The 25,519-nt window shown below is 41.7% G+C and overlaps 1 protein-coding gene across 1 annotated transcript in view; it reads left to right on the top strand.

Moving 5' to 3' along the window:
• The window catches only part of MAPK1 (mitogen-activated protein kinase 1), a 104,533-nt gene that overhangs the window by 58,357 nt on the left and 20,657 nt on the right, over positions 1-25,519 (top strand). The window contains exons 4-6 of the mRNA XM_002743577.7: positions 9,643-9,759; positions 16,248-16,362; positions 16,736-16,867. Of these exons, the coding sequence (XP_002743623.5) occupies positions 9,643-9,759; positions 16,248-16,362; positions 16,736-16,867 (364 nt within the window). The remainder of the gene's footprint in view (positions 1-9,642; positions 9,760-16,247; positions 16,363-16,735; positions 16,868-25,519) is intronic.

Here is a 25,519-nt window from a genome sequence, read left to right as displayed (position 1 = left end):
AACATGCCTGAATTATGCCCTGGCCAATAACTCATGTATGTATGAGTGTGAGCTCTGGTGAGTAGGTGAACAGAATGGCCTTAAAGACAAGTCCATAACCTTGGAAGAGCCAACAGAAAAAGTAGTCTGGTTCTGTTTGTTTTATTCTTTTTTTTTTGAGACGGAGTTTTGCTCTTGTTACCCAGGCTGGAGTGCAGTGGCGAAATCTCGGCTCACCACAACTTCCGCCTCCTGGGTTCAGGCAATTCTCCTGCCTCAGCCTCCTGAGTAGCTGGGATTACAGGCATGCGCCACCATGCCCAGCTAATTTTTTTGTATTTTTAGTAGAGACGGGGTTTCACCATGTTGACCAGGATGGTCTCGATCTGTTGACCTCGTAATCCACCTGCCTCGGCCTCCCAAAGTGCTGGGATTACAGGCTTGAGCCACCGCGCCTAGCCTGTTTTATTCTTAAGGATGAATACATTCAAGCAAAAATAAGAGCCAATACTTCCCAGAAATGTTATATGCTTAAAATATTGAGAATGTCTCTCCAAAAACAAAAGCAATCTGATGTAACAGGGCTACAATAATAATGAAAAACAAACAAACAAAACAAACACGAGGAGATATTTACTGCAAAATCTTCAAGAAAATCATTAAGTGCCAAAGAAGTAGTACAGCCATCCTAAACGTAGCTCGATTCCTTTTGTGCCTACTTGGCTCTTAGTTGCACACATCCAGGGGAAAGGAGCTGGTTCCATCCCATGTGGAAAGGACATAAACCTGTATCAGAAGGATCCTAACAAGTGACAGAGTCCAACCCACACAATATCTGATGAAGGAAGATGCCCTCTACAACATTTCACTGGACATTGGTTACTGTGTTCACCCACCATGACAAAACTTACTGCTTTTTATAGATAGTTCTAGAAGGTTTTCCACGATCTACTTGCAACCGACCTTTCTAGCTTAGTGTTGGTGACTCTTATTACTCATCCAAAGCTGCAGCTACAGGGAGGAAGACTCAGTGTTTTCAGTAGTAGTCCCTCCCTCCATATTTTATTTCTGTTCCCTCTGCCTGTGATATCCTATCTCCAATATAGCCACTAGCCTCCCACAGGAAAGGCTACCCATCCTCGAGGGCCAGCATAGATACCACCTTCTGCCTGCTGCCTCCGAGCCCCAGCCAGAGCTAACCTACCTCCCTCCTTTGCATTTGTACACCATCTTTTTCTCTCTCAGTTACAAAACAACTCATTATAATCACCTACTGTCTACCAGATTTCTGATCTACCCGTTTTCAGATTTCAAAGGCAGACCCTCATCTCTCTTGTCTGGCATCTCACAGGTCTTCTCACAGGAATGTCTATTGAACTGAAATCTAAGAAATGATTATTGCTGTAAATTTACATGTACTTAAGCAGCTTTATTAAGCTATAATTCACATATCATACAACTCGCTCGTTTAAAATGTATAACTCAATGGTTTTAGTATTATAATCATGGACTTATACAATCATTACCACCATCCAATTTGAAAATATTTTTATAACCTCAAAAAGAAAATCTAGAGCCAGTTAGTATTCCTTCCTTCATTATTCCCCCAACCTCTGCCCTCCTTCAGCCCTAGGCAATCACTAATCCACTAATCTACTTTCTACCTCTATGAATTTGCCTATTCTAGACATTACAAGTAAACAGAATCATACAATATGTGTCTTTTGTGGCTACCTTCCTTCACAGACATAATGTTTGCAAGAATCACCCATGTTGTAGCATTATCAGTACTTAACTCCTTTCTCTTCTGCCATGTGGATTCACCACTTTTATGTATTCATCATCAGCTGGAAATTTGGATTGCTTCTAATTCTTGGCTATAGTGAACAATACCGCTATGAACATTGCATTCAAGTTTTTGTGTAGATGCATGTTTTCATTTTCACTAAGGAGTGGAATACTTACCAACACTTATCTGACTTTTTAATTACAGCCATCCCAGTTAGCATAAAGTTATTTCAGTGTAATTTTGATTTGCATTTTTTTTCATGTGTTTATTGGTCATTTGTATATCTTCTTTAGAGAAATGTCCATTCAGATCCTTCACCCATTTTTTAAACTAGGCTATTTATCTCTCCATTGTTGAGATATAAGAGTTCTTGATATATTCTAGTTTTAAGTCCCTTATCAGATGTATGACTTGCAAATATCTTCTCTCATTCTATGGCTTACCTTTTCACTTTTTCAGTTTGCTTTGTAGCACAAGTTTCTAATTTTGATGAAATCCAGTTACTTTTTTTCTTTCACTGCTTGTGCTTTGGTGTCATGTCTAAGAGGCTTTGCTTAACATAATATTGCGAAGATTTACTTCTATTTTTCCTGACAGTATTAAAGTTTTAGCTTTTTTTTTTTTTTAGAAACAGAGTCTTACTCTGTCACCCAGGTTGGAGTACAGTGGCACGATCTCGGCTCACTGCAACCTCTGCCTCCTGGGTTCAGGCAATTCTCCTGCCTCAGCCTCCTGAGTAGCTGGGATTACAGGCACGCACCACTGTGCCCAGTTAATTTTTTTGTATTTTTAGTAGAGATGGGGTTTCACCATGTTGACCGGGATGGTCTCGATCTCTTGACCTCTTGATCCACCTGCCTCGGCCTCCCAAAATGCTGGGATTACAGGCTTGAGCCACCACGCCCGGCCTACAAAGTGTTTTTTACTCTTGAACCCTTACCCATATCAGCCATTCTCAGTGTCTTAGACCTTTAACTTTTGGCTCTGGCATCAGTTAAGGCCAACAGAAATAAGCTTTCTTTTTGGTTTCCGTAAACATGCTTCTTGCTTATTATCTGAAGCCCTAAGACCCAGCAGACATTGACATCTCAGGACCCTTCTGGGATCCTCTCTTGTAGACTTTATTTTTCAGGGCCACAGGAACTCACCAGGGTTACAGGCTCTATTTGGAGGTTCTGCTAGCATATTTCTAGTGTAACTACCAGCGGATGTGAGCTATACCTGTCTGTGCTCTTGTTTACTAGACTGACCTTACAGAGATCCCAGTAGGAGTCACAGGATGCTGAGATTACAACATGTGAAAATTCTGGCTGTGCCTGTGAAAGACTCTGATAGATACAAATAAAACATGTCTTTGGGTCTTTTGTTTTTGAAATTTTGATTTTATAACTTATAAAATGTATATTTTCTTGTACCATATCCTTGTTTATTTTCCTTTGTATGGAATTATACTAGTACTGCTTTTCAATTTTTGTAGCCTTGGCATTGTATTGGTTAGTGGCATGTAAATTTGGTTAGTCTTCGATATTACAGTGTTGAAAGACATTTAAAAAAGAAAACACGGCGTAGTTTCTCACACCTGTAATCCCAGCACTTTGGGAGGCCGAGGTGGGTGGATCACCTGAGGTGAGGAGTTCGAGACCAGCCTGGCCAACTTGGCGAAATCTCATTTCTACTAAAAATACAAAATTAGTCAGACATGGTGACACATGCCTATAATCCCTGCTCTCAAAAGGCAGAGGCAGGAGAATAACTTGAACCTCAGAGTCGGAGGTTACAGTGAGCTGAGATTGGATTATTGCACTCCAGTCTGGGCAACAAGAGCAAACTCTGTCTCAAAAAAAAAAAAAATTACATGAGCTTTTCATTGAACATGAATAGAGTTGTGTGAAGTCTTTTAGAGGTCTCAACCCCACATCTTCCTCTTTTTAAAATTATAACCAATAATTTTTGAGAGTCTACTATTTCTATATTCTATATTAGGTATGGAGGATACAAATGAAAAAATATGGCCTGCCTTACACCAACTCACTATAAAAATGGGTAATAATTAAAGGAAAGGATTGAATATTTTTTCTATCTTTCTGGTAAGAAATTCACTAAGATGTGTGTATTGCAGTAAGCCCCGTAACCCCAGTTGATGAACCATGTGTTTTCTTTAAAAAAAAATGCCAGCTGGCCGGGCGCGGTAGCTCACGCCTGTAATCCCAGCACCTTGGGAGGCCGAGGCAGGCGGATCACGAGGTCAAGAGATCAAGACCATCCTGGTCAACATAGTGAAACCCGGTCTCTACTAAAATATAAAAAATTAGCTGGGCATGGTGGTGTGCGTCTGTAGACCCAGCTACTTGGGAGGCTGAGGCAGGAGAATTGCTTGAACCCAGGAGGCGGAGGTTGCAGTGAGCGGAGATCACGCCACTGCACTCCAGCCTGGCGCCTGGTGACCAAACAAGACTCCGTCTCAAAAAAAAAAAAAAAAAATGCCAGCTAATAAATGTAGGCACGGTGGATTATGCCTGTAATTCCAGCACTTTGGGAGGTTGAGGCAGGCGGATCACCTGAGCTCAGGAGTTCAAGACCATCCCGGCCAACATTGTGAAACGCTGTCTCTACTAAAAATACAGAAATTAGCTGGGCATGGTGGTGCGCGCCTGTAGTCCCAGCTACTTGGGAGCCTGAGGCAGGAGAATCACTTGAACCCAGGAGGCGGAGGTTTCAGTGATCTGAGATCATGCCACTGCACCCCAGCCTGGCAACAGAGTCAGACTCTGTCTCTAAATAAATAAATTTTATTTATATATATATATATATATATATATATAGAGAGAGAGAGAGAGAGAGAGAGAGAGAGAGAGAGCGCCAGCCTGCTGGGATTCCAGTCCCCTGAGTGGGCTGCCACTGCCTTCTTACCATGGCCTGCCTTTCATGTTAACACCCAGACCATGTTCCCGTTCTTCAGTCCCCATTAACTCTACTTGGTTGCCAAATACCCACTATGCTACTCTGCCTCTCCCTCCCTCCTGGGGACCTTAATGTTACCTGACCCCACTTAATGGCCTTTGAACTCAATTACTTGGAGGAAAAGTACAAGGAAAGACATTTTGGCTTTCATTTTAAGGAAATAGATGTATCATTCAGAGTGATAAGACAAGTTGTCTTTCCTAATAAAGGAATGCTATTCCAATTTTTAATTTTTCTTCCATAATATAGCCACTTTGAGAAATGTAATTTTATTAACATTATTCATTATTGTGAAAATTTAATCCTTACTACTTTATATGCTGGCTTTCATTTTTGAAAGATTATCAGTAATTCAGATGATATAAAAATGGTCATTAGTAGGGTCTCTGCCAATTAATCTCCCCCAGTTGTTCTACTTCCTATTAAACATTTAAAGTAAGACATTTATTCACCACATGTTGAATGTGCACTATGCCCAGGACACTTATGAATAAAAGTAAGTCTACCGTCTTTTTCTTGGGGTTTACATTCTAGCTGGGGAGCCAGGCAGTTGCCCAGCTAGTTATCATGGATGTGGTTATATACTTTAAGCCGAAAAAGTAGTATGGAAGTTAAAAAGAGTGACCCATACTTGGAGGTGGTATTGATTCCTGGGAAACTTCTCAGAAGAGGAAACTTTCCAGTTGGGCTTTTAGGTATCAGGACTGGACAGAAGCACACAGTTTGAAACAGTAATGCATAGTCAGGGAATGGAGTGTAGGTTAATAGGATCAGATGTGAGGACAGAGCTGATGGTGGCAGATACAAGATTTAGAAGGTAGTTTGGTGGCAATTTAAGAATGATCTTTAAAGTTATGCTTAAAGAGGTATATGCACAGTGGCTCACGCCTGTAATCCCAGCATTTTAGGAGGCCAAGGTGGGTGGATCACCTGAGGTCAGGAGTTCAAGACCAGCCTGGCCAACATGGCAAAAACCCGTCTCTACTAAAAATACAAAAATTAGCCAGGGGTGGTGGCAGGTGCCTATAATCCTAGCTACTTGGGAGGCTGAGGCAGGAGATCAGTTGAACCTGGGAGGTGGAGGTTGCAGTTAGCTGAGATAGCACCATTGTACTCCAGCCTGGATGACAGAGTGAGACTCTGTCTCAAAAAAAAAAAAAAAGTTACTCTTAAAGAATTTGGTCTTTATTCTAGAGAGGCAGAGGAAGTTGGTTAAAAGATTTTTGAGCCAGAGAAATGATTTCTATTTTAAAAGTAACAGGCAGAAATTTAGAGGATGAATTAATTGCAGCAGGGAGATTAGCCTTTTACCTAGGTCCAGACAGACTAAATATAGTGTAAACTAAGGCAATAGCAGTTGAGATATAGGAAAGCCGTCAGTTCTAGAATCATTCTGGGTGGTTCCAGGTACAGTGCCCCTCTCTGCCCCTCCGATATGCTTATTTGTTCCTTCTCTAGAGCTTGCTCTGGCTTTCCCCAGGTCTTGCCATGGCTGATGTGTCTTCACTATTTCAGTATCACTTCACATGGGTCTTCCTCAAAAAGTGCCAGTCTCTGTGCAGTCACTCTGCCCAGTACAACTGTATTAGTTTTATCTTGCTCTATAATAAATGACCCAAAAACATAGTAACCTAAAACAATTCTCATTGTTTTTGTGAATTCTCACAGTTTCGGTGAATCAGGAATTCCAAGTACAGTTAGGGCAGTTGGTCTCTCCAGTGTCTGGGCCTCCCCTAGAATATGTGATGGTGGGGGCTGGAATGATCCCTCACTTGTCCAACAGCTGTTGATACTGGCTGTTGACTGGAATATCTACGTATAGCCCAGGCAGCCTGAGCTTCCTCACAACATGGGCAGGGGTTCCAAGGACCCCAGTAGAGCCAGGTGGATGCCACATTGAATTGTATGATGCAGCCTCAGAAGTCACACAGCATTATTTACACTGTATTCTGTTGTTTCTGGCAGGTACAGAGGTTCACCCAAATACAAGGGGATGGAAGATAAACCCCACCTCTTGATACAAATTCAGCCAGAATTTGTTCAGCCAGAAGAGTGTGGGGTCTCGGTTATATTGGTGTGGCTTTAGAAAATATAATCTGCCACAACTATGTTTAAAGTTATGCATAGCACTTATTCCTATCTTTATGTAATATTTAAGATTCTGATCAAGCCCTCTAAAATATATCTTATTTAGAAGAACCCATTTCTTTGTCCACACTCTTCGCTGCTTTCTGTGCCCAGCATCACACAGACTGGATGGATCAGACTTAACACACAGCTTCCTTTTTTTTTAGGCTGAGTCCCACTCTTTTGCTCAGGCTGGAGTGCAGTGGCACGATCTCAGCTGACTGCAACCTCTACCTCTCGAATTCAAGCAATTCTCCTGCCTTACCCTCTGAAGTAGCTGGGATTACAGGCATGCACCACCACGCCCAGCTAATTTTTGTATTTTTTAGCAGAGACAGGGTTTAACATGTTGGCCAGGCTGATCTTGAACTCTTCACCTCAGGTGATCCACCCACCTTAGCCTCCCAAAGTGCTGGGATTACAGGCATGAACCACTGTATCCAGCCCAGCACATGGCTTTTGAGGGCTCAGTTACATCACAAACCAGATCCTAGACAGATTTTTAAAAACCGGAATATAAGACACCTACAAATCAGTGAGACAAAAGGATTGAAGCTGGTGTCTCCACATTCCATTTCATTTCTCAGCACTTGCTTCACCTCCCCATTTTCTACCCTCCCAGAGGAATATAGACAAAGAAAGGAAATGTGGAGACATCAGCTTCAATCCTTTGGCCTCATTGATTTGTGGATTTCTTATATTCTGGTTTCAAAAAAATCTGAGATCTGTTTTGTGATATAACAGCCCTCAAATCTGTGTGTCAAGTTTAGACCCATCCAGTCTATGTGACAGAGGCACAGAGGGCAGTGAAGGATCTATGCTCACATTCTGGGGCTTGCCCTGGTTTTGGTCTGCTGACAAGGTGCGTTATTTCTTTTCTGATGGTATGATTCAGAATGTGGCTTCAGGTGTCCATTTACACTGTAGAAGGTAACGTGGTGAGCTTTGGTTGGACTTGAATCAGAGAAGTGTGAGCCATGAAAGAGAAAGTGTGTGTCACAGCTGTGTTGAAATATTCAAACCACACACAGTCAAAATGGATTGGTGATAGCCATGGCAAGTGATGGCTTTGCACGACTTGGCACATTCCCCTTCAGACATAAGAAGAAATCAATCTTTCCTTGCTTTTCTGAGTTGGATATCTTGTCATATAGGATTAGGTTGCTAATGAACCTCCTGGGCATGAGTACTGGAAACTCTTGCTGCAGTTTGCTTTACTGGAATTGGTAGAAAAGTCTCTGAAGAATAAGCTGCAGGTTCATTGAAAAGTAGGATCAATCAAGCAGAAGTTAGAACTTAACTGTGATCCCCCTCAAAAGTTATGGCCGTGCCTCAACCAGATTCTCTGATAGGCTGTGACTGTCAGGGGGTGTAATGGGAGCCCAACCCAGCTTTGAAAAGAGAGGCCTAGGGGCTAAATGCAGTGGCTCACTCCTGTAATCCCAGCACTTTGGGAGGCCAAGGCTGGTGGATCACAGGTCAGGAGTTCGAGGCCAGCCTGGCCAACATGGCAAAACCCCGTCTCTACTAAAAATATTAAAAAGTAGCCCTGCGTAGTAGCATGTGCCTATAATCCCAGCTACTTCGGAGGCTAAGGCAGGAGAATCGCTTGCACCTGGGAGGTGGAGGTTGCAGTGAGCCAATTATGCCATTGCACTCCAGCCTTGGTGACAGAGCAAGAGTGTCTCAAAGGGAAAAAAAAAAAAAGGCCTAGGGCTCATGGTGGATGTAGACAGAGAGCTCAGTGGCTGGAGTTAGTTGTTAGAGTCATGGAGGAGGGCAGGATTTCCTCCCCACTCCACCCTGTGAGAGTCCACATGGAAAGTGGCCCATGGAGGAGTCACTGGAGAAGCAGGTTGCTGTTGGCTCCTTTTGACAATGCAAAGACAGTGTGTCAAAAGACAGGGAAATTGTGCAACACAGTTGTACAGCTTTTCTCAGATGCTACACCTGAAGCAAGCAGTAGAGCCTTTGGGGTTGAAGGTGGTACCAGGCAATGCCAGCCTCTAAAGTAGAGAACTCCCTGGTTCAAGTGATTCTCTTGCCTCAGCCTTCTACGTAGCTGGGATTACAGGTACTGCCACCATGTGTGACTAACTTCTGTAGTTTTAGTATAAACAGGGTTTCACCATCTTGGCCAGGCTGGTCTTGAATTCCTGACCTCATGATTCACCCCCCTCAGCCTTCCAAAGAGCTGGGATTACAGACGTGAAACTATATTTTTAAAATAAAATACTCTTCAGTATATGAAAATTTTTTTAAAAAGCTTTGGGAGTAGGTTTGACTACCTGGAAGGAGGGGGAAGTGGGAAGAATCTTTGAAAATACTTACATTCATAGACTAAGTAGAAGACTAGCAGAAAGTAGCATCAGAGAATACAAGGCCAGTGTAGATCGTTGCAGCAGTCATGAGAGCTCCAGCAGGACAGGCTGAAAAAAGGACACTAGGTGGTTTTGGTGACTTTACTCAACAGTTTGTGTCACTTCACCTAATTGAGACTGCCTTGTGCTAAGCAGATAATGAAAAGTAGAGATGCCTCTTAAAGTATGTCCTATAAAGATTTCTTCAGCCTGCATCCTGGTCTCTAACATGTTGATTGCTTTTCAGGTTGTTGGGAAAATTAAATAATAATGAATTTGTAGAATGCCCAGCAAAGTAACTGCCACTTAGTAATGGTAGCAGCTACTGTGTATCATTATTACTGCTGTTGCCTTTTTTATTTTTGTGATGTTTTGATATGAAAAGTTAAGGTTTCTAAGAAGTTATCTTGTTTTATTCCCTCTTAGATCTGTGACTTTGGCTTGGCCCGTGTTGCAGATCCAGACCATGATCATACAGGGTTCCTGACCGAATATGTGGCCACACGTTGGTATAGGGCTCCAGAAATTATGTTGAATTCCAAGGTAAGGACTAAGTTTGCATAAAAAGAAAACCAGTAAGTAAGAGAACATTCTGGATGCATTGCAATAAGCTGTAAGTCTGTTTCTGCTTGTTAAGAGTTGGACTATCTGGCCAGAGCCAGATAGGTCTTTTTTCTTTTTTCTTTTTTCTTTTTTTTTTTTTTTTTTTGAGACAGGGTCTTACTCTGTCACTTAGGCCAGAGTGCAGTGGCACCATCATGGCTCACAGTCTTAGCCTCCAGAGTAGTTGGGACTGCAGAGTGCACCACTACACCTGGCTGATTTTTACACTTGTTTGTAAAAGTCAGGGATCTTCCTATGTTGCCCAGGCTGGCCCTGAGCTGCTGAGCTCAAGGGATCCACCCACCTCAGCCCCCGAAAAGTGCTGGGGTTACAGGCATGAGCCACCACACCCGCCCCCAAGGTGCTGTCTAAATTTTGTTCAGCATTGAACTTCTGGGCCCTAGGATTCAGCCTCTCTACCTCAGCTGGTATAGTGCTGACGGTTGTAGAGTAGGAGGGGGTGTGCCTCTCCAGTCACTGTTACTATAAGTGGTTTGTGTCCCACTCCTTGGACAGCCGTCCTGAAGTCCTGTCTGTGGCTGTCAAGTGCAGCCTGGGTTTGTTGTAGAGGTTTCATTAGTGTGTATTTCTGTGAACATGGACGAGGGCTGTTCTGTAAAGGTCAAATTTATCTGATAATGAAGAATGTCTCTTTGGCAGAATTATATCATAATTTGTTGTACTTGAAGAAAACATAATTTTGGACAGAGTAGGAACTGCCGTGGATTCTTTTGAAATTATATGATTGCCTGCTTCCAAATGAAGTTCCTTCCTCTGTATCTGTGAGTGGCTGTACAGAGTGCATCCAGGTCTCATCTACACTCTGCTACCAAGGTCTGTGTCTTGGTCATAAGAAATGATTTGAATAAGTCTATAAAAGCCCAAAAAAGTGAAATGTGACATTTTTTGTTAGATTTATGAGCCAGGAGGCAAAAATTGACGGCTGCTGTGGAGATTGAGATCCATTCAGTATTTTTATTGTCATTTGCAAATAATAAATGAGTAAGGTGTGAAAATTGAGTAGTTAAGTGGGCCTGACATGCTACCTTTATCTAGTATCTCAAGACTATAAGATTCTTAAACACAGTTCCATCTGCTATAATGTGAAGATACTTAAAGGCAATAAAAATAGACATTGGATCTTGAATCTAGGGCCCAGGAACCAGAAATAGTCCTGAGAAGCTTAATGGAAATGAAAGAGCAGGTCTAATTAGCTTATAGGCTTCTTTCTCTTCCTCTATCCTTTATGAGTACAGATAAGCTATTAGATTTTTTTCATAAGGAAATGGAATTTGTTTAAAGCATTTAGTTAGTTTTTCTTGATATCCTACATTTGTTCAGTTTATTATAAAAGTAAAATCTCATTAACATAAATTCCATTATAAAGAAGGATTTGGTGTAACAGATGTTTCAGAGAAGAAAATGCCATGTTGGTTCTCTATAATTCTGTATCACAAACAATCCCACACAACAGGTTCTTTGGCCACGTGACAGCCATTCTAAACAAGGAGCTTTGGCATGCGAGTGTTCAGTGCCAGTTGTAAAGGAAGCTGTTGGTGTGCCTTTGTCTTGGTGTAGCTTCTTGGTCTTGCAGTCTCCATTCTGACTTAGATGTCCCCACTGTCTTCACTTCTCAATCACCCTCCAGGGAGAGGTAGCCAGAGAGGGTGTTCTTCAAGATGACCTGTTTTTCCTTCTACTTACAGGGTTACCAAAGTGAAAATTGACTGTCCTTTTTTTTCTTATTTGCAATACCTATAGCCTGAGAATGTTACTTCTAGAAGTTATCTTCATTTTGTTCATTTTTACTAATGTAGAAAATTATCAAACCCATAGAGAAATGGAGGGTAAACACCATATGCCCTTGTCCTTGGTTCTCCAGCTATTAATATCTTGCCATATTTCTTATCCCTCCTTCCCTCTTACTCTTTCTTCTGTCTCTTCTCTTTTGTCAGACCATGTGACACTTCACCAACATATACCACTTCACTCCTAGACCCTTTGTGGCATACTAATGCTCCTTACAAGGAGGGTGTCCTTACAAGGAGGGTGTTCTTCCCACAGCACGAGTACCCTTAGCCATATGTAAAACAATCACCATTAATTCCGTGACATCCCATCTCTCCAAAAAAGTCTAGGTAACTGTCTTCAACACAGGATTTAATTGTTTCAAATATAATATTAGTCTAGAACAGTCTTCCTCTCTTCTTCAAGACATTCAGCACTTTGCCACATACAGATGAGTTGTTTCACAGCGTGGTTCACATTGTGGATTCTTCAAACGGGTTCTTCTTGATGAGATGTAGCTTGCATGTTTCTGATACGACCACTGGAGATTCCTGGAGATCGTGTATGTGAATCTCCTGTTTCCCAGCAGCCTTCCCCCAGTGGTTCAGCACTTACTTCTGTTGATTATAATATTGGGGATTATAAAATGGTAATTTTCTAAATTTATTCTTCCTTTTACATGTACTGGCTAGCATTCTTCTATGAAGATTTCTCCCTTTGAAGATTTTACCTTTCTCTTCCTGTGTATCCTACCTTTGTTTTAAAACACTATTACGAATCCAGGATTTTTTTATGTGTTATCCATTATCCTTTTCTTTTTATTTGTGTGTGTGTGTGTGTGTGTGTGTGTGTGCGCGCGAGCGCGCGCGTGCATCTGTGCATGTGTGTGTTTTGTTTTGTCTCGCTCTGTCGCCTGTTGCTAGGCTGGAGTGCAGTGGCACCATCTTGGCTCACTGCAACCTCCACCTCCTGAATTCAAGCAATTCTCCTACCTCAGCCTCCTGAGTAGCTAGGACTACAGGCATGTGCCATCACACCCAGCTAATTTTGTATTTTTAGTAGAGACAGGGTTTCTCCATGTTGCTCGAGCTGGTCTCAAACTCTCAACCTCAGATAATCGCCTGCCTCAGCCTCCCAAAGTGCTGGGATTATAGATGTGAGCCACCTTGCCCAGCACTTTTTTTTTTTTTTTTTTTTTTTTAAAAACTCATATTGTCCCAGTTTTGGGAAGCTAAAGAACTCTATTTACACATTTGTAATGTTTTATAGAATTTCAGCTTTCAGAAAAGTTGCTCTGTTTAACTTGTTTAGCAGAACAAGTTAAAAATTAAAAAAAAAAAATTTTTTTTTAATTTCTGGGTGCAGTGGCCCACATCTCTAATCCCAGCACTTTGGGAGGACGAAGTGGGCAGATCACCCACCAGGAATTTGGGACTGTCTCTCCTAAAAATACAAAAAGTTAGCTGGGTGTGGCGGCAGACACCTCTAATCCCAGCTACTCAGGAAAATGAAGCACGAGAATCGCTTGAACCTGGGAGGTGGAGGTTTCAGTGAACCAAGGTCATGCCACTGCACCCAGCCTGGGTGACAGTGTGAGACTCTGTCTCAAAGAATAAAAAAGTAAAAGTTGCAAGAAATGTATAAGGTAGCCATTCTCATCAAGATCCCTTGACATTTCCTCCCCTTCCCCTTCCCCTTCCCTTTCCCCTCTCCCCTTCCCCCCCCTTTTTAAAAAATCTCTGCCTCCCAGGTTGAAGCGATTCTTATGCCTTCCAAGTAGCTGGCATTACGGGTGTGGCTAATTTTTCTATTTTTAGTAGAGATGGGGTTTCACCATGTTGGTCAGGCTGGTCTCAAACTCCCGACCTCAAGTGATCCACCCACCTCAGCTTCCCAAAGCCAAACTGCTGGGATTACGGGCATGAATCACCGCACCTGGCCTCTTTTTTTTTTAACTCCCCCTCCTGGACTCAAGTGATCTCCCTCCTCACCTCCTGTGTAGCTGGGACTATAGCTTGAACCACCATGCCCAGCTAATTTTTGTATTTTTTTTTTTTTTTTTTTTTTTAATAGAGACAGGGTTTTGCCATGTTGGCCAGGCTCGTCTCAAACTTCTGGGCTCAAGTGATCCACCCACCTCGGCCTCCCAAATTGCTGGGTTTACAGGCACGAGCCACCGAGCCACCAGGCCCAGCCAAGATCCCTTTACATTTTTTAAAAATTATCAAGGACCATCTGGGCGTAATGGCTCACGCCTGTAATCCTAGCACTTTGGGAGGCTGAGGCGGGTGTATCAGTTGAGCCCAGGTGTTCGAGACCAGACTGGCCAACATGTAGAAACCTAAACTAAACCTCTACTAAAAATACAAAAGTGCACTGGGCATGGTGGTACATGCCTCTAATCCCAGCTACTTTGAGGCTGATGCATGAGAATTGCTTGAACCTGGGAGGTGGAGGTTGCAGTGAGCTGAGTACTGTGCCACAGTACTCCAGCCTGGGTAACAGAGTGAGACTGTCTTCTTAAAAAAAATTAACAACCCACACACATTTTTTTATATCTATTATTTACAGTATGAAACTTTAAAATGTATTAATTTTTAAATAGTAAATCCACTATATGTTAACATAAGTTCTGTGTTTTTCATAAGAATAAGTTTATTTTCTACAATAAAAACATTTTAGTGAGGCTTGGTATGATGGCTGAGGCCTATAATCCCAACACTTTGGGAGGCCAAGGCAGGAGAATCACCAGGAGTTTGAAACCAGCCCTGGTGACATGGTGAGACTGTGTACAAAAAAAATTTTTAATCAGCTGGGCGCTGTGGCTCACCCTTGTAATCCCAGCACTTTGGGAGGGGGTGGTGGATGGATCATGAGGTCAGGAGTTCAAGACCAGCCTGACCAACATGGTGAAACCCTGTCTCTACTAAAAATATAAAAATTAGCCGAGTGTGGTGGCACATACCTGTAATTCTAGCTACTTAGGAGGCTGAGGCAGGAGAATTGCTTGAACCTGGAAGGTGGAGGTGGCAGTGAGCTGAGATCGAGGCATTGCACTTCAGCCTGGGTGACACAGCGAGAATGCATCTGAAAAAAAAAAAGGAAAAAAATTTAAATCATCTGGGCGTGGTTGCATGCACCTATGGTCCCAGTCACTTAAGAGGCTGAGATGGGAGGATTTCTCAAGCCCAGGAGATAGAGGCTGCAATGTACCATGATCACACCATTGCAGTCCAGCCTGGGTGATAGGGTGAGACCCTGTCTTTAAATAAAATAAAATAAAAAACTTTTAGTGAGAAGAGTGGCATTGTTTTTATTTTTGCAAGTCTGTTTAATGTCTGGCTTACAGTTGGATTCTCATCTGGTTTGGCATTCAGTCTGTCAAATATGTTGTTTTGGTTTAAGTTAATAAGGAAAACTTCACACAGGTATGTAGCTGATAAAAGGAGGGAAATTTTAGTAGTTTTTTCAGCTACTTATGGCTGTTCTTTGATACTACCCCCAATTTGAACAAGTGGTAGTTTCTTAAAGGTTAATTGCATTGTGGAATCTGAAATCATATCAGTGAACTCTTTTTTTTTTCTTTTTTTTTTTTTTTTTGAGATGGAGTCTTGCTCTGCCTCCCAGGCTGGAGTGCAGTGGTGCAGTTCTTGGCTCAATGCAGCCTCTGCCTCCTTGGCTCAATGCAGGCGATTCTCCTGCCTCAGCCTCCTAACTAGAACTACAGGTGCCCAGCTAACTTTTGCAGTTTTAGTAGAGATAGGGTTTCACCATGTTGACCAGGCTGGTCTCGAACTCCTGACATCAGGTGATCCACCCACCTTGGCCTCCCAAAGTGCTGGGATTACAGGCGTGAGCCACTGTGCCCGGCTGAGAATATTTTTTTTTTCTTTTTTATTGCATTTTAGGTTTTGGGGTGAGAATATTTTTAATAAGAGATTGGTAAAATATGATGGAGCTAGCACATACTTCCCCCCAACCCAGAAATCCAGGTTTTTAGACTTTTTAAATTTTTTTTCCAGCTCCAATTTATGACAATTCTGAATCTGTCTCTCAAATTGTTTCAAAAAAGGACTGATGTATAATTTGGAAATTCTAATCTAACAAGTTAATCAACTGTTGTTTTTTTGAGATGAGTCTTGCTCTGTCACCCAGGCTGGAATGCAGTGGCATGCTCTTGGCTCACTGCAGTCTCTTGCCTCCCAGGTTCAAGTGATTCTCCTGCTTCAGCCTCCCATGTAGCTGGGATTACAGGCACCCACCACCATGCCTGGCTAATTTTTTTGTAGTTTTAGTAGAAACGAGGTTCTACCATGTTGGCCAGGCTGTTCTCAAACTCCTAGCCTCAAGTGATCTGTCCGCCTTGGGTTCCCAAAGTGCAGGGATTAGATATGAGCCACCACGCCTGGCCCATGTTAATCAACTTTGAAGAGAAAAATAAAATCACATAATCTTAAACTGTTCAGCCTCTCATAAGAAAGCCAAATTATTATTTGTTTTTCCATGCTGCTTACTTGTCTGTCTGAGTTTTAGAGTCAACGGAGAAGTTCAAACTCCCATCAGCAATGCACCTGTCACACAGGAAGATCTCATCCTGTATGACCAGATATCATTCTCAGTCTTTTCTCTTTCTCCTACAGGGCTACACCAAGTCCATTGATATTTGGTCTGTAGGCTGCATTCTGGCAGAAATGCTTTCTAACAGGCCCATCTTTCCAGGGAAGCATTATCTTGACCAGCTGAACCACATTCTGGGTAAGGTTCCCGAGCCCTTCAGTAGCTAGATTTACTCACTTTGCCTGCCTACAGCTTACATCAAAGTCACTTCATTAAATTAAGAAGAGTTCTAATAACTCTTTAGCCTGTGGTAGGTGTGAATTTTTAGCCTTCCCTTATTAAAAATGTTAAGCAAATAACCTCCCAACCAATGTCTTTCCTGGACACTGACCTTAAAAAAAAAAAAAAAAAAAAAGTCTTAAGGACTTCTGTGTAAAAACGTAAGAGAAAGGTAAGCTTTGGGAGTGGTGATAAGACATTAATTACCAGGGTTCATTCTGACCCACAGTTAATGGTGTGTAGTCATTTGCCTTTGTCTTGATAACTAACAGCTAATTATTTTATCTGATAGGTATTCTTGGATCCCCATCACAAGAAGACCTGAATTGTATAATAAATTTAAAAGCTAGAAACTATTTGCTTTCTCTTCCACACAAAAATAAAGTGCCATGGAACAGGCTGTTTCCAAATGCTGACTCGAAAGGTAAATGTTATGTCGTTGATTAGTTTTTTTCTAAGGCTTAGCTTCGCATTTATTTGTTCAGTTGTTAGGTCACTAGCCTGAAAAGTGAGCCTGTAGCTATTGGATAATGCTTTCTTTAGTGCTCACTCTGAATTACTGTCTCTCCCTTTTTTTTTTTTTTTTTTTGGAAACAGTGGCAGTGCAGTAAGGGAGCCTGGTAATGACCGTCTAGTTCTCCACCTTTTGGTTTCTTTGTTAATTTTAACTTGCACTAAAGTCACTTTTTTTTTTTTTTTTTTTTTTTTTTGAGATGGAGTCTTGCTCTGTCACCTAGGCTGGAGTAGAGTGGCCCGATATCAGCTAACTACAATCTCCACCTCCTAGATTCAAGCAGTTCTCCTGTTTCAGCCTCCCATGTAGCCGGGCTTACGGGCACCCACCACCATGCCCGGCTCATTTTTTTGTATTTTTAGTAGAGACGGTTTTCATCATGCTGGCCAGGCTGGTCTTGAACTCCTGACCTCATGATCTGCCCTCCTCAGCCTGTCAAAGTACCAGGATTACAGGTGTGAGCCACCATGCCCAGCCTAAGGTCACACTTTTAGGGAAGTCTAGGACCCTGCAAACAAATTACACCTTTTTATCTTGTCACTTGATAGTTTTTAAAGTCAGGTTTATTGAAGAATAATTTACACAGAATAAAATTCATACTTTTTAGTTGTGTGGGCCTATTGAGTTTTAGTAAACATAAACTGTCATGTAACTACCACCACAATTGAGATACAGAATATTCCCATCATCCTCAGAAGTTGCCTTGTGCCATTTGTAGTCGGTTGTCCCTCTCTAACCCATCTCTGGCAATCACTGATCTGATACCTATCCCTATAGTTTTGCCTTTTCCGGCATGTCGTATTAATGGAATCATAGAGTATGTAACCTTTTTATGTCTAGATTCTCACGTTCAGCATACTGCATTTGAGATTTAGAAAAATTCATTTCATTGCTTGTGTCAGTCTATTCAAGAAATGGTGCTGGAACAATTAGACAACCATATGCAAAATTTGCAAAACTAAAAATGGACCATAAACCTAAATATAAGACCTAAAATTATTAACCTTCAAGAAGAAAACAAGAGAATCTTCATGACCTTAGGTTAGGTGGAGATATTTTAGAGCAACTGTAAAAGAAAATAGTTACATTCCATTTTTATCCTTTTTTTTCAGGTTAGCTTTGTTAAATAATTGTATTATCCTTTATTCCTTATTAATGCATACCTGTTAAATATATTAGGCAGCTAGTTTTTAAAACTTTATGCTATTATAAAACCACAATAGGCAGAATAATGACCTCCACTCACCCCCATGACTGTATTCTAATCTCTGGAACCTATAACTATGTTAGGTTATCTGGCAAACAGCAATTATGTTTGCAGATGTAATCAAGGTTGTTCATCAGCTGACTTTTTTTTTTTTTTAACTGCTCCTTACAGAGCAAGGCTAATCCATGGCCAGTGTGGTATGCCCAGAGTAGCCCATCAGCTGACTTTTAAGCTAGGAAGACTATCCTGGATTATCTATCTAGCTGGGTGGATTATCTAGGTGGGCTAATTTATAAAAACAGGATACCTTAAAAGTGGAGGAGGGAATCTGAATAAGGTACTTGTCCTTCTGTATCTTTATCTACATATGTGTGCATATTTTCTCTATAATTTATTTTTTAATTATTTAAAGGTTAACTTTTTTAAAAATTTAGAAATTGTAGAAATATTTAAGAAGGTGAAATTCTTTTATAATTATTCCCTAAATGTGTCATTGTTAATAGAATTGTGTCTTAAATATCTTTTCCACATCAGTACTTATTGTTAATGATCTTACAGCATTTTTATCCAGTTTTGTATTATAAATTTAGCTATTTCTAACTTGGTATTTTATCTATATGTGTGAATGCATGTATGAATATATGTGTATTTGTATATTTAACAACTGTCTTCTTAAATGTTGAATTGGTTTTATGTATTGACCTGAGTCAAGGTTTAGAAATACTTGGTTGTTTAGAATTGAATTTCTTTTGAAGATGGGAGAAACATTCTTTTAATCTCTCATATAAATGTATAGAAGAATGTCATATAGGAGGAATAGGTAAGGGAGTAAGAACTACTCCTGATCACCAGGATCCGACAGTAAACTTTCACTTTTTTTTTTTCTTTTCTTTGAGACAGAGTTTGGCTCTTGTTGCCCAGGATGGAGTGCAATGGCTTGATCTCGGCTCAGCGCAACCTCTGCCTCCTGGGTTCAAGCGATGCTCCTGCGTTAGCCTCCCGAGTAGCTGGGATTACAGGCATACGCTACTGGCTAATTTTGTATTTTTAGTAGAGATGGGATTTCTCCATGTTGGTCAGGCTGGTTTCGAACTCCCAGCCTCAGGTGATCCACCTGCCTCAGCCTCCCTACGTGCTGGCATTCAGGCATGAGGCACCACACCCGGCCAAAACCTTTCACTTTTTTTGTCCTAATGTGTGCGAGCTTCTGTCTGTATGGTTGTAATTATATAATGTATTTTGGTTTTGAGGGGTTTTGGGGGATTGGTTTGGTTTTTGTTTTCTGGGTTTTTTTTTTTGTAGACAGGTCTGGCTTTGTCACCCAGCCTGGAGCACAATGGCCCAAACTTAGCTCACTGCAACCTCAGCCTCCCAGAGTGCTGGTATTACAGGCATGAGCCACAGTGCCCGGCCCTAATTTTGTATTTTTAGTAGAGATGGGGTTTTACCCTGTTAGTCAAACTCCTGATCTCAGGTAATCCACCTGCCTCAGCCTCCCAAGGTGCTGGGATTACAGGCGTGAACTGCCACTCCCAGCTGTTTAGCCACTAAAATCCAGGAAATTGTTTTCAGTGCTCGTATTGGGTGAATATAATGAAGAAGTAGGGAAAAGCTATACATTAAGAAAGTGGAGAAATGGGAATTGGTGGTGCTGCAGGGAGCACTAGAGCATCAGGTGTTAGGAATACCGGTTTTGTAGCCTTACCTCATGTGTTCAGTCCATAAACCAGTCTCTTACTAGCTGTGTGACTGTTAGACAAACTGCTTAACCTCTCTGGGTGTCAGTTTTCCTTTTGTTTCTTTTTTTGGAGGTGTTGAGATGGTTGTGTTTTGGTTTGGTTTGGTTTTGAGATGGAGTCCTGCTCTTCTACCCAGGCTGGAGTGCAGTGCCATGATCATACCTCACTGCAACCTCAAACTCTTGGGCTCAAGCGATCCTCCCACTTCAGCCTCCTAAGTAGCTGGGACTACAGGCATGCACCACCACATGTGGCCAATTTTTTTTTTTTTTTAAGAGATGGGAGTCTCATTATGGTGCCCAGGCTGGTCTTAAACTCCTAGGCTTAAGCAATCCTCCTGCCTCAGTCTCCCAAAGTGCTGGGATTACAGGCATGTGCCACTATACTTGGCCAGTTTTCTTCTTTATATGATTACTTCTGTTTTTGTTTTCTTTTTTTCATTTTTTGTTTTTGTTTTTTTGAGATGGAGTCTTGCTCTGTTGCCCAGGCAGGAGTGCAACAGCCTGATCTTGGCTCACTGCAACCTCTGCCTCCTGGGTTCAAGCAGTTCTCCTGCCTTAGCCTCTCAAGTAGGTGTGACTGCAGGCGTGTGCCACCACGTCCTGCTAATTTTTATATTTTTATTAGAGACGGGTTTCACCATGTTGGTCAGGCTGGTCTTGAACTCCTGACCTCAGGTGATCACCTGCCTTGGCCTCCCAGAGTGCTGGGATTATAGGCGCCTGCCACTGTGACCAGCTAATTTTTTGGTATTTTTAGTAGAAATGGGATTTTACCATGTTGGTCAGGCTGATCAAAACTCCTGACCTCAGTTGATCCACCCACCTTGGTCTCCCAAAGTGCCGGGATTACAGGCATGAGCCACAGTGCCCAGCCTCTAGTTGTTAAAGAGTGACTACATAGTGTTCCCTTGTAGGGATGACCCATAAGTGTCCTTCAACCAGATTCACATTAAACATTAAAGTTTACATCAGTTACCTATTGCTGCATGATAAACCACTCCAAAACTAAGGCTTGAAATAGCTAGGCATTTGTTCATGAGCCTATTGGGCTGGTGCAGGTGGGTAGGTCTGCTGAGCCTGGCTGGGTTCAGCCATGCACTGCAGTCATCTGCTGGCTCCCTCCACCATCCCTCAGTTGTGGTGGTTTAACATCTTACAGTTGGCCTTTCCTGCAGTTTTCTCTTTATCCTAAAGTAGACTAGACTGGATGGCTTCTCTTGATGGCAGAAATATTCCAAAAGAGCAAGAGCCTATGCTGCAAGGTCTCTTGGGACCAATTCTCAGAACAGCACTTAAACAGTTTTGCCACTTTTTTTTTATTATTGTTGTTGTTGTTTTGAGACAAGGTCTGTCTGTCACCCAGACTGGAGTGCAGTGGTGCAGTCTCAGCCCACTGCAACCTCTGCCTACTGGGCAGTCCTCCACCTCAGCCTCCCAAGTAGCTGGGACCACAAGTATGTGCCACCATGCTAGGCTAATGTTTTTTGTTTTTTGTTTTAAGACAGAGTCTTGCTCTGTTCCCAGGCTGGAGTGCTGTGGCACAATCTCGGCTCACTGTAACCTCTACCTCCTGGGTTCAGGTGATTCTTCTGCCTCAGCCTCCCGAATAGCTGGGATTACAGGTGCATGCCACCACACCTGGCTAATATTTGCTTTTTATTTTTTATTTATTTTTGAGAGGGTGTCTTACTTTGTCGCCCAGGCTGGAGTGCAGTTGTACGATATTGGCTCACTACAACCTCCATCTCCTGGGTTCAAGTGATTCTTCTGCCTCAGCCTCCTGAGTAGTTGAGATTACAGGTACCTGCCACCATGCCCAGCTAATTTTTGTACTTTAGTAAAGATGAGGTTTTATCATGTTGGTCGGGCTGGTCTCAAACCTCCTGACTTCAAATGATCTGCCAACCTTGGTCTCCCAAAGTGTTGTGATTACAGACGTGAGCCACTGTGCCTAGCCTAATTTTTGTATTTTTAGTAGAGACATGGTTTCACCATGTTGGCCAGGCTGGTCTTGAACTCCTGACCTGAAGTGATTCACCTGCCTTGGCTTCCCAAAGTGCTGGGATTATAGGTGTGAGCTACTGCGCCCGGCCTAATTTTTGTATTTTTTTTTTTTTTGTACAGATGGGGTTTTGCCATGTTGCCCAGGCTGGTCTCAAGCAATCCTCCTGTCTCAGCTTCCCAAAGTGCTGGGATTGCAGACATGAGCCATTGTACCCAGCCTAATTTTTGGATTTTTGGTAGACACAGAGTTTCACCATGTTGCCCAAAATCCTAAGCTCAAGTGATCCACCTGCCTCATCCTTCCAATGTGCTGGGATTACAGGTGTGAGTCACTGTGCCACTTCTACCATATTCTTTAGGTCAAAGCAAATTGAACAGTTAGCCCAGATTCACATAATGGGGAAATAAATCCGCCCATTGGTGGGAGGAGTTGCAAAGAATTTGTGCCATGTTTAACCTGTCGTTAAGTTTTTATATTTTTAAGATAACATACATAAATTCATTCATTCAGTGAATAGATTTGAATATCTGTTCTGTGCCATCCAAGCTTCTAAGACCCTGGACATAGTACCAGAAGTAAGAGGGATTAAACACCTGTTTACAGATAGGAAGTCTGAGGACTCATTTAAAAAAAAACAAAAAACTTGCTTACAGAGAACTGATAGTCTAGATTTGTAAGAAAATGAATGGAAGACCTCAGGGTACTCAAGAGATTTAAAAACTTTCAAGCTAGAATTTTTTAAGTCCAGTTAATGACAGTTCACAGAAAAGGAAATTGAAACATATCTTGAATATAAGAATGGTACTCATTTTTACTCACTATACAAGATACAAACGTTGAAAGGTCAGTAATTTTTTTAAATGCCCTCCTCATCACAGTAGCAAACATGAAAGTTTGATACCCTGCTGGCTGTGGGGAAAGGATGTTTTCAGAGAGAGCTGGTGGAGTGTAAACTGGTTGAGTCTCTGTAGAGGAAAATCTGGCAATTTCATGACATGTCTTTCATTCTGGATATTGAAATTTTGGTCTACCAACCAAATGGGGAGTGGCGTTTAATTTGTTTTTCTGTAATTAAGAGTGAGATTGAAATTTTTTCGTGTTTGTTAGAAAGTTTTGATTGCTATATCCCTTAAACCAGCAGTATTTTAGATTTTTCTTTAAAGGAGTCTTAGCTTGCACTTCTCTCAAATGACTTCAGTGAGGGGGAAGAAATTATTATTCAGCAGATGGTACTAGGCTAGTTGAATAGCTGTTTGGAAGAAAATTAATTCAGATCATTACTCACACATCAAAATGATTTCTAAAAGAATCGATGATTAAATTCTTACTTCAAAATATCATGAAAAACAGTATTTAGAGTATTCAGTATTTTTCTGATCTCTGCATGGAGAAAGACTTTGTAAGCTTTAAAAACAAACATCAAGGAAAGAGAGACATATAAAAGTTTAAAAGCTAAACCAAATTAGATTAGGTGTGGACGATAGGTCTAAAATGTTCTAAATTGAGTAACATTGACCCTCTCCTGTTTTGTAGAAGGCATCAAAGTGCAGCGGTTATACCCGGTGCTCTGGAATCAGCCTCCTGAGTTTAAAACTAGGTATCTGCTACTTGGATTTTTGACTTTGGACAAGTTATTTAAGCTCTCTGTTTCATTATTTCCTCAATACAGAATTGGGACAATTTGTAGTTCCCACCTCATAGGATAATTAAAAGAGTTAAGGAATTATTATTAACTTTCGATTCTTCATTAATATTATTAGTATCTAAAGAGCAGGGACAAACTTAAGACCACAGTGTATAAATAAATGAGCAAAGGACGAGAACACACAGTCTTCAGGAAACACAGAGATTAGGAAAAGTATAGGCAGAGCAGTTCAGGTGACAGCAGTTGAGAATTTGGCTTAGTCTGTGTTTAATTTAAGACACCTGTTAAGCATTAGAAACAACCTAAATGCCAAATGTTAATCAAATGGCTGAGTAAATTATGAGACATCTACTTAAAGGAATATTTTAAGGCCACTAAAAGGGATTTTTTACAAAGGTTTGATAATGTAGAAAAATACTAATGAGCAATATTTACTACGGTACCATGGGAAAATAAAACAGTATTTGTCAGGGCCAGGCGCGGTGGCTCACGCCTGTAATCCCAGCACTTTGGGAGGCCGAGGCGGGTGAATCATGAGGTCAAGAGATCGAGACCATCCTGGTCAACATGGTGAAACCCCCGTCTCTACTAAAAATACAAAAAATTAGCTGGGCATGGTGGCGCATGCCTGTAATCCCAGCTACTCGGGAGGCTGAGGCAGGAGAATTGCCTGAACCCAGGAGGCGGAGGTAGCGGTGAGCCAAGATCGCGCCATTGCACTCCAGCCTGGGTAACGAGTGAAACTCCGTCTCAACAACAACAACAACAACAACAAAAAACAAAAAAAAAACCCAGCATTCATCATATATAGTGATTTCAGCCTTCTAAAAAAATACATAGGAAAGAATTCAACAAAATATGTCAAAAGATAAGCAGTGGTTACCATTGAATGATGGTGCTAGGGGAGCAAGGGAATGTGGATGAGTCATTCACACAGACTAGAAAGCCAGGTTTGGTGGGTCAGCCATCTGAGGTCTTTTCAGTTCCACATAACAAGAACTTACTGATCTAAAAAAGGGCTTTATTGGCTCTGATAACTGAAAAACTCAGTCGTGTGTGGCTTGATGGGCACAGATACTATGTCTAGAATCTGGACTTCTTTATCATCCAGTTTTGCCTTGCTCTGGACTGTCTGTCAGCCAGCCTCTCGTCTAATGGTGGCAATAAGACACTTGACCTAATCATTGCAGCCATGTCTTGGGGCTGATTCTCAATGCCTCTTTGTGCTCAGCTTGGATGCCATGCCTATTTCTGAACAGTCACTGTGGCCAAGGTGACCCAGGAGAATGTGGCCCAGTCATTGTCACAACTCCCACAGTACAACACGGGAGTGAGGGACAAGCCAGAGTGCTCCCCTATGGCAAACATAGTTGGATTAGAGGGCCAGTGGACGCTGGTAGGCACAACCAGCAGGTGACCCTGAGAGTGAAGGAAGACAAGGAATTCTATTTTCTGCCCCCCAAACCTCCCCCCTTTTTTTTCTTCCTAAAGAGACAATGTCTCCCTCTGTTGCCCAGGCTGGAAGGCTGGAGGGCAGTGGCATAATCACAGCTAACGATAGCCTGGAACTCCCGGGCTCAGGCAAGCACCATGCCTGGCTAATTTAAAAAAAAAAAAAAAAAAAAAATTTTTTTTCTTGTAGAGATGGGGTCTCACTGTGTTTCCCAGTTCTGTCTTGAACTCCTGGGCTCAAGGGATCCTCCTGCCACCATGCCCAGACCCATTTTTTTTTTTAATTAAAAAATGTAATTTCTATAAGAAGTCTGTCTCCATTTCTCAGATAACCTAATGTTTGAAAAGCTTGCAGACTTTGTTATTACCCATATAGATGTATCACATTGATTGTAAATGGAATCATAGGGCTATATGTTATTTTATTACCTACACAGAGTTGGATTTTTTTATCTGTAGCTTGGTCACCCTCGGCTCAAGATAGCTGTGAGAGGTATTTAACCTGTGGTCTT

This window comes from Callithrix jacchus, chromosome 1, assembly GCF_049354715.1.
Source record: "Callithrix jacchus isolate 240 chromosome 1, calJac240_pri, whole genome shotgun sequence".
Lineage (NCBI taxonomy): Eukaryota > Metazoa > Chordata > Mammalia > Primates > Cebidae > Callithrix > Callithrix jacchus.
This window is presented reverse-complemented; position numbering and strand designations above follow the sequence as displayed.